General features: G+C 57.2%; 3 protein-coding genes across 3 annotated transcripts; 1 reads left to right on the top strand and 2 right to left on the bottom strand.

The window, feature by feature from the left end:
* The first annotated feature begins 164 nt into the window (after positions 1 to 164).
* On the top strand, positions 165 to 5,469 carry SDRG_05921 (hypothetical protein). Its single transcript, XM_008611666.1, has 17 exons — positions 165 to 326; positions 377 to 544; positions 604 to 888; positions 935 to 1,132; positions 1,183 to 1,323; positions 1,372 to 1,752; positions 1,805 to 2,034; positions 2,082 to 2,263; positions 2,314 to 2,434; positions 2,478 to 2,582; positions 2,627 to 2,700; positions 2,748 to 2,888; positions 2,933 to 3,084; positions 3,129 to 3,695; positions 3,746 to 3,997; positions 4,041 to 4,516; positions 4,572 to 5,469. Exons 1-17 carry the CDS (start codon positions 225 to 227, stop codon positions 5,293 to 5,295), a joined length of 4,299 nt encoding a protein of 1,432 aa, XP_008609888.1. The 5' UTR covers positions 165 to 224; the 3' UTR covers positions 5,296 to 5,469.
* A 427-nt stretch (positions 5,470 to 5,896) lies between these two features.
* SDRG_05920 (hypothetical protein) lies at positions 5,897 to 6,709 on the bottom strand. Its single transcript, XM_008611665.1, has one exon. It carries the CDS (start codon positions 6,695 to 6,697, stop codon positions 5,963 to 5,965), a length of 735 nt encoding a protein of 244 aa, XP_008609887.1. The 5' UTR covers positions 6,698 to 6,709; the 3' UTR covers positions 5,897 to 5,962.
* A 2,136-nt stretch (positions 6,710 to 8,845) lies between these two features.
* SDRG_05919 (hypothetical protein) lies at positions 8,846 to 9,809 on the bottom strand (the record flags this gene model as incomplete). The annotated part of the gene is made up of 1 exon (XM_008611664.1): positions 8,846 to 9,809. The coding sequence occupies one exon, from the start codon at positions 9,807 to 9,809 to the stop codon at positions 8,922 to 8,924; it is 888 nt and encodes a 295-aa protein (XP_008609886.1). The 3' UTR covers positions 8,846 to 8,921.
* Positions 9,810 to 13,769: the final 3,960 nt, after the last annotated feature.

Raw genomic sequence — 13,769 nt, 5'->3', positions numbered from 1 at the left:
TGCCACACATAGTCCATGGCGAAGCGGTGTGACTGCAGCTTCTCCGTCTACTAGTACGCAGTAGTTGGGCACAGGTGCTTGTGGATTGGTCGTGGCATGGGTCATGGTCGTGGCGAGTGTGCAACGACCGACGCGCCGCTTCGGATTGGCTAAAAAGAGGAAAGTGGCCATCGCCGATTGGCCAAAGCATTTGCACCGAGTCTACCGACGACGACAACGAGACGATGATGACCCCGTACCAGGTGCTCGAGACGACGTGCAAGCTCCTCGACCGCGGGGGCCTCGACCGCCGGGCCAAGCTCGAGACCGCCGGCCGCCTCACCTACGTACGCTTGCTCTCCATGGACATGGCCTCATCTTCGCCATGCATGCACAGGAGATGAAGAAAGATCCGCTGCTGCTCGAGCAGTTCCCCGTCGAGCGCATCCAGTACTCCGCACGCGGCCTCTTCGCCGACAACGACACGTCCATCCGCACGGCGGCCCTGCGCGTGCTGCGCTACTCGATGATCAACAGCTCGTCGATCACCAACGCCCTCACGCTCGTACAGTCCATCGACATCCTCGTGTTCTCGTAGCGGTGCTCATGCGTGTGCTGCATTAGGGCGTCCAGCTCTTCGTGTCTCGATCGATGGAGCGCGATGCCAAGCTCGTGGGCGAGCGCATCCAGGCGCTCAAGGTCGCGCGCCGCGTCCTCGAGATTGACGGGACCCAAATGCCGTCGTGTCTCTGCCGCTCCATCGTCGCCATCGCCAACCACAAGGAAGACAACCTCCGGCGCGTCGCCCTCGAGTCGCTTCGGGAGCTCGCGATCGTCAACGTTCCAGTCGTCGTCCAGTGCAATGGCTTCAAGACGCTTGTCGACTCGATTCTGGACCCGACGTGCCAGGTATCGCCTCCACCTCCTTGCATTCATCATCATCGTCGTCGTCTAGGACTTGGCCGATGCACTGCTGCTGACGCTGCTGTACCTTGTCAACGAGCCCGCGAACCGCGACTACATTCACTCGTTCATCGACGCGCAGGTGCTCCTCGCGCCGTTCACCGACACGGACGCCCCGGCGGGCACGGAGCGTCGGCAGCGCTGGAGTGCCAGCCGCAACGCCATCGTCATGATGATGCGATCGTGGACCGTGTGTTTGGCTTCGTCTCCTTGCGTGTCGTCTCATCGAGGCCAGCGTAGGGTATCTTGCTTCTGACGTCCAACCCGCAAGGCCTCAAGTCGCTCATCCAGCTGCTCGTGCAGCCCGTCGGTGACGACGTGCAGAAAGCGGTGCTCGCGACCATCTGCGAGATCTTCTACAAGCCCACGTCGCTCGACAAGGTTGATACCTTGATACCTTGATCCCTCCGTTCACGCATCAATGCGTAGAGCGGAAACGAAGTCGTGACGCCGAACGAACCGATCCCGATCGAAGACAAGGCCGCGGCCTCGACCACAGGCTACAACAACCTGCTCGACAACTACATGACAATATTGCTGCTGTCTTTTCTCCACTGCGGCGTCATTGACGCGCTCATCACGCTCGGCACGTCGCTGAACCGGTCGCTCGCCGAGCCCGCGCTCGAGCTCCTCTCGGATTTCTTGCGCATTAGCGCACGCCTGCTACCCGACCAGCACTGCACCAACCTCTTGGCGTTGCCGCAGCTCGTGACAACGACCGCGCTCTCGAGCTCGATGCCGCCGACCGAAACCAAGCAGCGCGAACTCGCGATTCGGTCGGGCGAGATGCTCGCCGAGCTCGCCCTTGTCGTACGTCGATACATCCATCAGTCGACGACAAATATGGACTACGATGTACTAGGTCGGGGGCAACGCAAATGCCCAGCGCGCACTGGCGGCGTCGTCGGGCGCGTCGAACGCGCCAATCAACGGTGTCCATCTGGCGTCCGAGCTGCTGCGGGGCACGAACCGCCCGGTGCAAAACTTTTCGACTGCGTCGTTGCTGCGGGAGGCCACCGCGACGTCCCGCGAGGTGCTCGTGCACTCGCTCAAAGTGCAGATGGACAACCAGATGGACGACCATACCTTCCGGTAAACCGCGGGTAGCCTGCGCCATCAGATCTGATAGCGGGGTGTAGCGAGATGCTCATGACCAAGTGCCGCGTCCTGAACGGGAAAGACTGGTATCGCTGGAACTGGGACGTCATTTCCGAGCTGCTGGAAGGCCCGCTCACGAACCCGTCGCGGCTCTCGGAGGCGATGAAAACAAAGTTTTTCAAGCGCGTCTCGGGCTTTTTCCGGTGCGACAATAGCGACAAAGGTAGTCGACCGCTCCAAGTCGAAATCGATGATGACGACCTTTGGGGGTAGGGTACTTTGCGGGCCTGCCGTGGACACCCGACTATGTCCCGTACCTGCGCCCAGCCTGCCAGATGTACATGCTCTTGCTCAACCACCCGGAAGGCCTTTCGTTCCTCAAAACCGACCGCCGGTACATCCAACACCTTGTTTGTCATGCTTATGTCGCTTTTTAGGGGTCAACTCCTCACGGAGATTGCCAGTGCGTTGGAGCTCGAGGCGCGCCCGGAAGCTGCGATTGTCGAGTCGCACCTCGGGGACCTGCAAGCCCGCATGTTTAGGTACGCCGTCTCTTACACAGATAAGGGCATCGAGAATGTTGTAGCCCGGAATACTGCTCCCGTCGCATGCTGCGCGAGTACTTTACGCTGCTGGGCCTCATGAGCTCGTCCACTGAAGGCAATGATCTCCTCGTCGATGGAGTCGTTGTTCTCATTTGGGTGTAGGCCTCAAAATGATGGAAAAGTCGGGGCTTTTTGCGCGCTTGACCAAGATGGGCCAAGCAGCCAAGGGTGGCAACAGCCACATGCTGCCCAACTTTGGTGAACTCACAAAGATGCAGCGCGCCGAGAAGGAAAAGACCCAAGGTACGAGATCTCGGTTGCGCTTCGACACGTTATTATTCTTGGAGGCCACGATTTCCTCTGTCGCCTCATACTCGCCAATCTCGACTACACGGTCGAGGGGAGCTCACGCCAGCTGCTCCAGGATTGGATGACAACCGGGTCCGAGTCGCTTCGGCTGTACGCAACGTGCCTCCTCCGCGCCCTTTTGCGCTCCGAGGTTCTCTCCTTGTCTGGAATACCCACTGCTAAACTTTGCGGCAGGTCGGGGACTTTGCCAAGTGGGGTATTGACAGCCTCGTGGCGCAACTGCACCAAGAGCCGAGCGTCGCGCGTGCGGCGCTAAGCGTCCTCGAAGAAGCCGCCGAGACGCCCGAGTACTTGCTCGCAATCATCCAGAAGAAGCCGTTGCAGCTGGTGCACATGCAGGCCGAGAGTCTCCTGCTCAAGTGCCTCTCGCTGCCCGAAGGCCTCGCTTTTCTGCGTGAAGTCACAAACTGGATTCCGGCGAGCTTGCTCAGCTGGCGCCAGCACAAGCAGTGGGCGTACGTGCACGTGGTCGAGACGCAGCTCACGCGCGGGCTCTTCCGCGACAAGCAGCCGCAGACCTCGTCGATGGGCAACAAGTACCAAAAGCCCAAGCCGATTGTGATCCCCGTGACGGTGCCAAGCCGGCGCAGCAGCAACTTTAAGCAAGGCGTGCACCGCGGCCAGTGGGGGCTCGAGTGGCTCTTCCGCATGCCGTGGAACATGGAGGTCAAGATCGTCGGGCCGCCGGGCAGCGGGCCGCCCGCGCACCTCACGATCGACACGTACGTCGACGCGAGCGAGGTAGGACCTCTTTGGTATGCATCACGAACACTGCAACTGCGTTTCACTAGCCGGAAGACTCGCTGGACGGCCACCGAATGAACACGATCCGCATCAAGGGCGTGGTCGTCGATGCGCGCAATTCGCCCAAGCCGATGACGGTCAACAGCCAGCAGACGCTCCAGGCGTGCCTCTTTCTGGGTGCGCAGCCCGTGGACCGGAAGGGCTACACCAAGCCAGCGCCGCAAAGCAACGGCGGCTTTCTCATGGCGCCGGCAAGTGAGAAGGACCCCAAGTCGGACCCGACGGCTCGGACGCGCGCCGTACGTGACCCAAACGACTCTAGAATCTCACGGCATTGCCTAGGTGAGCACGAGCACGGACCGGCTCTCGGAACACACGTCGCTGGCCGACGCGTACGAGCCGACGGACGAGCACAAGGACTGGAGCTCGTGCGGCCCCGAGCAGCGCTCAACGCAAACGCTTCTTGCCAATGCGGTGGCAGTCACCGAGAACGAGCGCGTAGCGACGTTGTGTCCGCCGGGCGAGCGCGCGCTCTGGACGTTTGACCTCGAGACCGACCACTCGCAGGCCAACCTCAAGCGCGTGCAGCTCAAGAGCGTCGAGTTTACTATTCAGCTGTTGCCGACCAAGGCGTCAACGGTCCCGCTGCCGCCGCATCTCTATGGCGAACTCGCCAAGACAAAGGATGGTATCGTGCTGCTGCAACAATCAGGCTACGTGCCCGAGCTCGTTGCAGCTGTCAAGGACGCGGCCACGGCACCGCTCGAACGCCGCGCGGCGCTCTGGGCAGTCGGTCACATTGCGGCCACCACCCGCGGGTACGATCGATCGTATATGGTTGCTTGTTCCTGTTTGACATGGCATGGGACGTAGGCTCGAGCTGCTCTTGGGCGTCGCGGAAGACCTCTTGGATGTCATTGTGGGCATGGCGACGTCGGCGACGATGCTCAGCCTCCGAGGCACGTGCTTTTTTGTGCTTGGGATCATTGCGCGGTCGGCGCCCGGGAAGCGCGCGCTCACCAAGTACGGGTGGGACACGCCGCGCGATGCGCGGTCGATGATTGCAGTGCCGTCCAAGCCCGAGACGCTCTTTGCGTGGCCGGCGGGGACGCCGCCGACACCGGCGAGCATGGTCGACCTAAAGGCGTCGTTCGAGGCGCCGTCGTACAAGGCAGCGCCCCGCGGCAAGGAAATTCTGCGTCTGGTCGGCGACTTGAGCTCGCACATTACGCAAAAGGAGGCGGGCGCGGCGCTCAACCGCATGAAGAACATGTACCCGGACCTGTTTGAGGACACGGCGCTGGCGCTCTCTGCGCACACGCTCTTGTCGCGGTACCACTACCGTCTCACGGCGCGCCAGTTTGTGTTCAACCTCTTTGAGAAGGCCGACTTGAGCAACAGCGCGTTGGACTTGCACTTGCACAAGCCGACGCCGGTTGCGATGCGCCGGCGGTCGTCCGTGTCGGCGCCGTCGCTCTCGTCGACGATCCAGTCGCTCCAGCACACGCACGCCAAGGAGACGATCGTCGCAACGTCCCGCCCGATGCTCGACCAAGAGAGTACGATCTTTGTCGGCGCCCAGCAGGCCATGGTCTAAGCCACGTCTGCGTATGTTTCTCGAAAGATGGGTCGTTGATTACTACTATGTACTGGCTGGGGTCGTAGCCACCCAGTACGACCGCTCTCAAGGGTGCTCGAGGGTACTGGCTAAGATAGCGGTGGCAGCTAGCGGTAGCGCTACGGTGGAAGGTACAGGGAAGGGTGGAACTGGTCGCGACAAGACGATGAGGAATTGGCACAACCCGTGTCAGTGTGGTACTGTCTCCTGTGATTGGCCAAATCTTTGATACGCATCGTGGATTCTGCAGCCAGGAATCACGAAACCGCTACCTCAACCCTCGCCACAGGAAAACAAACTGAGTCTTTAGGGTTGTGCGTCCCATCACATGTGATGCTGATGGTAGCCATATGCATGGGGTTGTGATTAGTGTAGCATATTGCGCAAAAGTCGCCTTGCAGTCTTGTCGTCGGAGCTGAGCGGGACTACACTCTGGAGCCGACTATGAGTTGTCGTTCCAACAACACATCGATGGCCACGGATCGTTATATTAGCGAGTGGCTCTCATCTATTCCTTGAAGTAGGATGCTGCAGCTGTCCACAGTACGGTCCTCCGCGATCTGCTCAAGAGACTCTCCAATGACGACGCAAAAGGCTATATAGCGTTTTGTGGAAGAATAAATACTAGATTTGAAGTATCGACTATTTACGGCGCCTTGGTCACGGCTTCGGCGTGCTTGATGTGGCCGGGGCACAGACCGTGGAGGCGAGAGAGCCGCATGCAGCCGGTGACGGAGCACGCTTTGTTCTTCCGGTGCACGTCGCAGACGCCGCCGCCACGATCCGTGCGATGGCAGCCATCGACGACGCAATAGCGGAACCCACCGTGCTTGGCACAAAAGCTTCCTCGCTGGACGCCCTTGTCGCAGCCGCGTTGGTTGCAGCGCTTGCCGCCACCGTGGGCGCGGCAGAAGCCACCGCCCTGCGAGCTCTTTTCGCAGCCCGAGAAACCGCAGCGCACGCCGCCACCATGGGCTTTGCACAAGCCGCCCGTTTGCACGGCCTTGAAACAGTCGGCGACCGAGCAGCGCCGGCCGCCGCCGTGCGTGATGCAGAGCCCGCCGCTCTGCGGTCCCCGGGAGCAGCCGGCGTGGCCGCAGCGCTTGACGTTGCCGTGGTCGCGGCAAAACCCGCGCGGCGAGAGAATGGACGCGGCGCAGCCCTCGACGAGGCAGATGTACGGCGTCTCGACCGTGAGGAGGACGGGCGACTCAAAGAGGCGTGGTGATGTGGGCAGCGGGAGGTTCGTCAAGGTAAACACTTCGTCAAAGAACGAGGCTTCCAACTGCGCGCTGCTGAACGTGTCGTCAATCTCGTCGGCCATCAGCGTGGCGTACAGGAAGCTGGCTTCGTCTTGCGTAAACGTGGTGGTCAAGGCCATGCTGCGATCGCGACGAAATGTGAAAATGAAGAGAGCTCGCAATGTCGTGGTGGCTACTCGGGTTTGGTCCCACGCTCTCGAGTAGCCAGCCATCGCGTGCTCCAGTTGTGCTACTTCGGGTGGCTTTATTCAGGTTCCCCACTGGCGGATGCTGGCAGCTCAATTTTCAATTTAATCGCGGGATCTCTGGCCAATCCAGGCAAAAAACGGAGAATATTTTAAAAAGTTTGATATTCCAACCGGATCGGCTGGTGGCAGGTTGTGCGACCGCACTACGAAATGTACTTGGCTCTTGTATATGGCGGTAGCGAGTCTCCGCCCACGGCCTTGATGTAAACCGTCGAGGCCGCCGCCACGCTTCAAGCGTCGATTGACAACATTTACCTTGGTGTGATGGCGCTGCCACGTTATGCAGTCGTCGGCGCAAAGACGATGACGACAAGACGAAGCGCCAAACAGAACTATCATTTCCGAGCTCGCAGCTGGTGGGGCTGCTTGAATCTGCGCGCCTTATCCGGTTGCCTCGACAAGACGCCCGCCAGAATGCTACTCGGGCGTTTGATTGGTCAGCTATACGAGCTGTGGCCACTCAGACGGCAAGGCGCCCGCTATGCAACTAATACTGCGCAAGGGTCAATAAACCTTGTACTGCGAGTGCACTAGTGGGTGGCACCGTGTAGTCGAGAACGTAGACTGCACAGCGGATTCAATCGCCATGTCGATGACGAACCATGGAAACGATTGGTCGTCAAAGCAGAGAAGGCGACGGTTGTCGACTTTCGTATTAGGAGCTTCGATACAGCGACCGGCACGACTTAATACTGTAGCTGCTCTGTTCCATATTAGTAGGCCGGTTTCTACTTTCAGAATCTGTCGATCGTACTAATATGTAGCAGCTACTCTTTGCTAATTGCTAGATGCTATATTTACGACTGCAATGGGCCGAGGCCGCGTTTGAAGTTGCAAGGTACTTGACATCAAAAGTTCGCTGGATGGATTTTGGAGGTAGCATTGGTACATACTTTGGGTGAGTGCGCGATAGCGGCATATGCATGGGCGACAGGCGACCGATCCAGCACAGTGGCAACTCTTGTGTTGTCATTGGCTGCTTTCTGGTAAACGAGGGGCTTCCACCCATGCTTCCGTTGCTCAGCAAGCTCGGGTTGCCCTCGTGGTCATTTGCTCATTTTTTAGTACACGCCTAGATCCAAGGCTGGTCTCAAGACAACCCGCTATGCAGCTAGTGCAATTACACTGCGTGCAGCACAGGGCCTTCGCAACGAGCTGCCTCCTTTCGTTCGCAGCTTCGAGTGTGTTGAAGTAGCCCATGGCGCAGCCGTCGTGGCCTGATCCAGCTCGGCTCAGCTGCCATCAAAAGTGCCGAGTCCTCTCATTCTGTAGTAGAGCAGCAGAGCTACATTGTACTAGTATGTGGACTTTACCATGTGTTCTAGCGATGGAGACTCATATCCCGGTACGCGACTCGTGCTCCAAGTTGTGTGATGACTTCTGGTATGTTTTAATGAAGAAAATGTCATTTTGGTCAGACATAGTACACATGCTGATGCATCTGGCAACCGCACGAGTAACGCTTCTAGTAACGCTACCAGACAAACAAACTTGAGGCCATTGCTAACGGCCAATTTGAAGCCTGAAATGCCCATTGCCGCTCAACCTTGGAGCAAAGGCTTAAATGAAATACCGGCACTCTGTCGTGAAGGTGCACAGTGCACCATGTTTGCTAGCCTTTTTGTAGCAATGCGTGCGAAGACCCTGCAAAGTACCATATGGTACATCATATCAGCACAAAGTGATTGACCAGCACCGCGAATTTCTGGCCCTAATCGTGCAGAGAACTCTGCGGCTCGTATGCCTCAATCTTTCAACTGGACACCCTCTCAATCCTTCTGTTTCCAGATCAGTTGCAATGACCAGATTTGTCGCTACACAACTACACGCACCGTTGTAGTCCAAAATCAATGCTCACGTCACAGGTGGTCAACAGGGCGGGTTTGGTCTTCTCCACCAGGTATCAAAATAACGTAAGCAGACAACCTTTGTGTCATCGTTTCGCTGATTTAGTTTGTGGTCACGGTGCTCTACCGTGCAGCTTGATCGACAGTTTGCGCACAAGCTCTTTTTGCCTTCTCGATCTATGAGCGTACGTGTATTAATACAATAAGAGTGCGGCAAAGTAAATGACGATAAAATAAGTGCTGATAGGTTAAATCGCATACTCTGCGCTGTGCTCGGACACGCTAATTGGCGATGTCGCTGTGGAATACGATGTCGGTGGACAGCCCATGGCGCGCGGCTCGACGCCGTCGCGCGTCGCCACGTACCGCTTCGCATGGGCGACGCAGAGGCCTTGCTTGCGCGCCATGCGCATGCAGCCAGAGAACGCGCACGCCATGTTCTTCCGGTGCACGTCGCAAAAGCCACCACCGCGGTCGGTCCGGTGGCAGCCGTCCACTTTGCAGTACTGAAATCCACCGTGCTTGGCGCAGTAGCTGCCTCGCTGGACGCCCTTGTCGCAGCTGGCTGCAGCGCAGCGCTTGCCGCCACCGTGTTTTCGGCAATAGCCGCCGCCTTGCGAACTCTTGTCGCAGCCGTCAGCGCCGCAGCGGATGCCGCCGCCGTGGGACTTGCAGAGACCGGCGGTCTGAACGGCCTTGAGACAACCATCAACTGAGCAGCGACGGCCACCCCCGTGGGTGATGCAAAAGCCCCCCCGTTGGGGGCCGCGGGAGCAACCGGGGTGACCGCACTTTTTGACAGCTCCGTGGTCGCGGCAGTGGCCCCGGCGCCACGGAATGCGCGCGTGGCAGCCATTCGTGAGGCACACGGAGGGCATGTCGTTGGTCATCTCAAACTGCGGCGACGCCGGGACCAAACATGTTGGCGCTGAAAAGATCATGGGCGGGTACTCGATGCAAATGGGGGACGGCGGTGCATAGAACGTCGGTGGTTGGTACGCGTAGAGCATCATCGAGGCGTCCTTGGATGGGAGTTGCATGATGTGGTCAGGTGACCCGCAGTACATCGGAAACGATGGCGAGGACGCAAACTCGACACAGCTAAAAGCGTAGTGTGCGTCGTCGATGTACGACATGTTGATTTGATCAATGGACATCCAGCGACAGAGCGCTCAGACTTTGAATCCATTAAAAGAGTCGGTTGGCGCGCTCGAGAGAAATCACGAATCGCACCCATCGCCCCAGCTGGCGCGCCACGTCATGGTCGGTTAAGTGCGATTTAGTGGATCTTTGGCTTCGTAGCCGTGTTTATGTCCACGGGTGGAACCAGCTGGCAGGGTTGTGGATAACTCGGCACTCCGCTTGTTCTCCATGTGCTTGGATTGGGAACGCGCCAGCATTAGAAAGCACAAGCTGCTCGACGCCAATCGTTTTTGTCAGAAATGGCCAACAATCGATGTCCCCCTTGCGACGTCCTTTCAAAGCGACAAGTAGAGAAAAGGCTTGGCAAAGGTGCAAAACTTCGTTGGCTTGCCTTTGTCGTTTGGTGGCGACTGCGTACACGCTGCAGTCTGTCATACGGTTAGTAATAGCCTGAGTTGAGGCTCAGCTGTGGCGCATGCTGATTTTTGAGCAATGATGCGCCACGTCCCACTTCACGGGATTCTATGTTGAGTAGATCTCACCGAGTAGATCTGCCCGCTAAGTCCTATTTGTCCCGAGCCTTGGCTGAGGCGCTCGACCCAGTGTCCCGGAACAGCGGTTACTCCAGCTAATACGGTCGCAGTATACTGTCCACTTCAAGCTTGAAATTGCGATTTCAAAACGCGTTATGTGCTGGACAGAGACGATGAGTAACCGAGGCTACCATAACGTTAGCGTACACATGCGCCTGCCAGCCTGTGCCTGCCCTGTCCTTGGCTGCTTGCACCCAAAATGGAACAAACGGTCACAAGATATATACGAGGAGACACCAAGCCAGTGCCACCGTGTACATGTATGAGGAGACCGAAAATGAAGTTGAGTTGTTGCCTGACCTCATGGCCGAACTACTACCGGTAGGCTATTCTATGATACCAGTCGATCAGTCAGTCGGTATCAACACTCAAGTAAACTCCATGAGCAAGCTTAGTCGTTCTGTCGGCCCACGATGCGAATGTAGTGCCTTCGTATGTTGCGCTTTCCCTGACGATGCCCCATTGCTCACATCGCGTTATGTTGTAGTTGTGCCATCATGCACGGACTCGAATACATCTGGATGCTGAAATGCAACAGGGCGCCAGAATTCATTTCGGTACGACACCACGAGCCCGTTCCACGAGCCAAAATGTTATTTTCAGGGCGTCAAAACATTAGTAAACCTCTTGAGCAATGGCGGCGTGTCACAGGTCTCTTCAACTCCGACAAGGTCTCAGCCTGTCCAACAGCTGTATCCACCAGCTGTCCTGGTGTCTCTTTCATCGTCATCTGGCGGGCACAATCCGATGATAAGAACGATCAGAACAAAGAGCCCTTCATTCATGCACTTGCCATCGCCCGACCAAATGGCTCTTCTCTTTACACAAGCCGAAGTCGACTTCATCTATCATGCCTTCTGCGGCCAACCCGAATTCAATGCTGTGTCGTCGCCCATCAAGCACAAGCAACTGACGTTGCCACCCCACTCGCCTAATGGCGTTGACGACTGCCTCGACACTCTTCTTTGCTGCGACCTGCCTTTGGATAATTGCTCGACTCATGAAATACCTCACATCTGCCTCGCACCCGACTGCCGCGAGCGCACCCAAGCAACGCGCGGCTACTGCCGCCAGCACGGTGCCGCCAAACGCTGTGAGTTTGCGGGCTGTCCCCGCGGCCCCCAGCGAGGTGGCTTTTGTATCACCCACGGCGGCGGCCGTCGCTGCTCAGTCGATGGCTGCACCAAAGCCGTTCAGACCGCCGGTCTCTGCAAATCGCACGGTGGCGGCATCCGCTGCGGTGTCGACGGCTGTGAAAAAAGCTCACAAGGCGGCGGCTTTTGTCGTAAACACGGTGGCGGCAAGCGCTGTCAAGCCATCGACTGTGGCAAGAGCGTGCAGCGTGGCTGCTTTTGCGTCCAACACGGCGGTGCTCACTACTGCAAAGTCGTGGGCTGTCACCGCACGGACCGTGGTGGCGGCTACTGCGACGTCCATCGGCACAACAACGAATGTACCGTCGAAGGCTGCATGCGCATGGCGCGTCACCAAGGGCTTTGTGCTGGACACAAGCGGCGGTACATTCACGAGATGGGCGCAGGATGTCTTCATAACGATGCTCGGGCATAAGCTAAGCACTCGACAAGTATTTATTGCACACCGATTTGTGCAAATGGCTCGACTCTACCGGTACTAGTATGTGCATTTTTTTGTTAACCGAGGTGCTGGTCGCAGTCACGGGCTCAGTACCGCCGGTTGTGGCGCAGTATTGTCGTCTACGCAATGCCATTATCGAACATGTTTTCTGTTTGCCAAATTTTAGCGCAAGGGATTGTTCCTACGGTGTGTGAATCTGACGTTTGAATTTGAACCGAATTTTAAAAAGCACGGGATCAACCTTTGCTCAATGGCATTAGTCGACCCTTGCATCAACGTCGCCGCGATGGAGCGCCTTGTGGCTGGCAATTCCCACGGTCGGCTCGACGTTAGTGGAAGCCTGGATCCCACCGCTTTGTCGTGTTGATGCATTTAACGCATAAAAAGCATAGCTCACGAGAGCCTCTCGCTGGTGTTGTCTATCAATGCAAAACTGTGAGCGACAATCCAGTTCTTTGATGTAGTCATAGCCCATGTGCCCATGTCTATGCAAAGGCGGTTCGGACCTTGGGTGTCGATGGAGCATTTCGCCGGCCATTGAGAGAGCTCACCTGGTCGGGGTCGCATCGCTGGATCGGCGATTGGTTTAGAGCGTGCGCCAAGCTTTGCATCGTTCACGGCGGCGTTTACTTTTGCCCCGTGCATGTCTGCTGCAGCGCAAACTGGGGCGGTGGTTGCTGCGACGTCCACCAGGGCCAATAAGAAAGAAGAAGAATCACCATTGGACGTCCACAAGATGAGCATGACGATGAACTATCGAACATCCAATCAATGACACGAGGCGAGCACCAATATGAACACCTTCAAGTAAAGTGTAGAACTAAACCGGCTTCCCTTCAACACTGAGCGTGGTGCGCAAAGGCAGACTCTATGTGTTTGCCCACGCTGCCCGGTACGGCGCCGAGCCACCGCAGCAAAAAAAACGAATTGGCGCAGTGCAAGTTTACATCGTACTGCAGTGTGTCAGAGCTCACCTTGTTGGCGTCTCCTAAAAATCGCCGAATCTTCCAGTGCATCCATATCGCGATGGGATATGGGCCTCCCATTGCGTCTTTGAAACGTTTTTTTCTTTGATTTAAATCGCCTTTAGCCCGATCGATTCAGTCCAAAGGACATTGGCCTCGTATTGCAGGCCTCGTAGCTCTGCGGTCAAATCATTTGAAATCCTTGAAGAGCGAAATGCACTAGTCGTATGGCGTCGGCTTTCTTTGTAGCCCGACCCCTTTGTCCTGGGATTACGAGGCTATGAGTAGGTACCATCGCACTGCGACGTAGCACAATGTATTGCATTTCACCATGTGCTCGAGCGCCAGATCGTCCGGTCGATCTAGACGCTCGGTTGTTGCATCCAAGGATAGGACATGTGCCCAATCCTGAAACGCCCAGGACATATCAATGCAGACAAACAACATTACTAACCTTACAACAACCCACGGTATTAGCGGAGGTACTGCGTCTCTGAGTACGCATGCTCGTCGCCGTATCGAAAAGGGTGCGCCTGTCGCTCGGTTTTAAATATTCATCGGCTGGCGCCAAGCCCAGTGCGCCAGCACACGGCTACACCCAGGGCTACACCTTGACGCTTGTCCACGATTGAGACGCGACTGGTCATTCGGTTGGCGATTCTTGTCCACCATGCCTTCGACAAAATACCTCATTCAGCAATTGACACGCGCCAGAGAACCTCATTTGAGCCGATCTAATGATGCACTGCGGTGTTATGTTCACGCAAGATGAGGCCGACTTCATCGCCCGCGCCTTCTG

This window comes from Saprolegnia diclina (genome assembly GCF_000281045.1).
Source record: "Saprolegnia diclina VS20 unplaced genomic scaffold supercont1.16, whole genome shotgun sequence".
Taxonomy (NCBI): domain Eukaryota; phylum Oomycota; class Saprolegniomycetes; order Saprolegniales; family Saprolegniaceae; genus Saprolegnia; species Saprolegnia diclina.
The sequence above is the reverse complement of the archived record's forward strand: the minus strand, read 5'-3'. Positions and strand labels throughout refer to the sequence as shown.

Coding starts and splice junctions, on each gene's coding strand:
- SDRG_05920 (XM_008611665.1), bottom strand. CDS start 6,697: ATGGCCTTGACCACCACGTTTACGCAAGACGAAGCCAGCTTCCTGTAC.
- SDRG_05921 (XM_008611666.1), top strand. CDS start 225: ATGATGACCCCGTACCAGGTGCTCGAGACGACGTGCAAGCTCCTCGAC. Junction 1,753..1,804: donor TCGCCGAGCTCGCCCTTGTC/GTACGTCGATAC, acceptor ACGATGTACTAG/GTCGGGGGCAACGCAAATGC. Junction 2,889..2,932: donor CGAGAAGGAAAAGACCCAAG/GTACGAGATCTC, acceptor TTATTCTTGGAG/GCCACGATTTCCTCTGTCGC.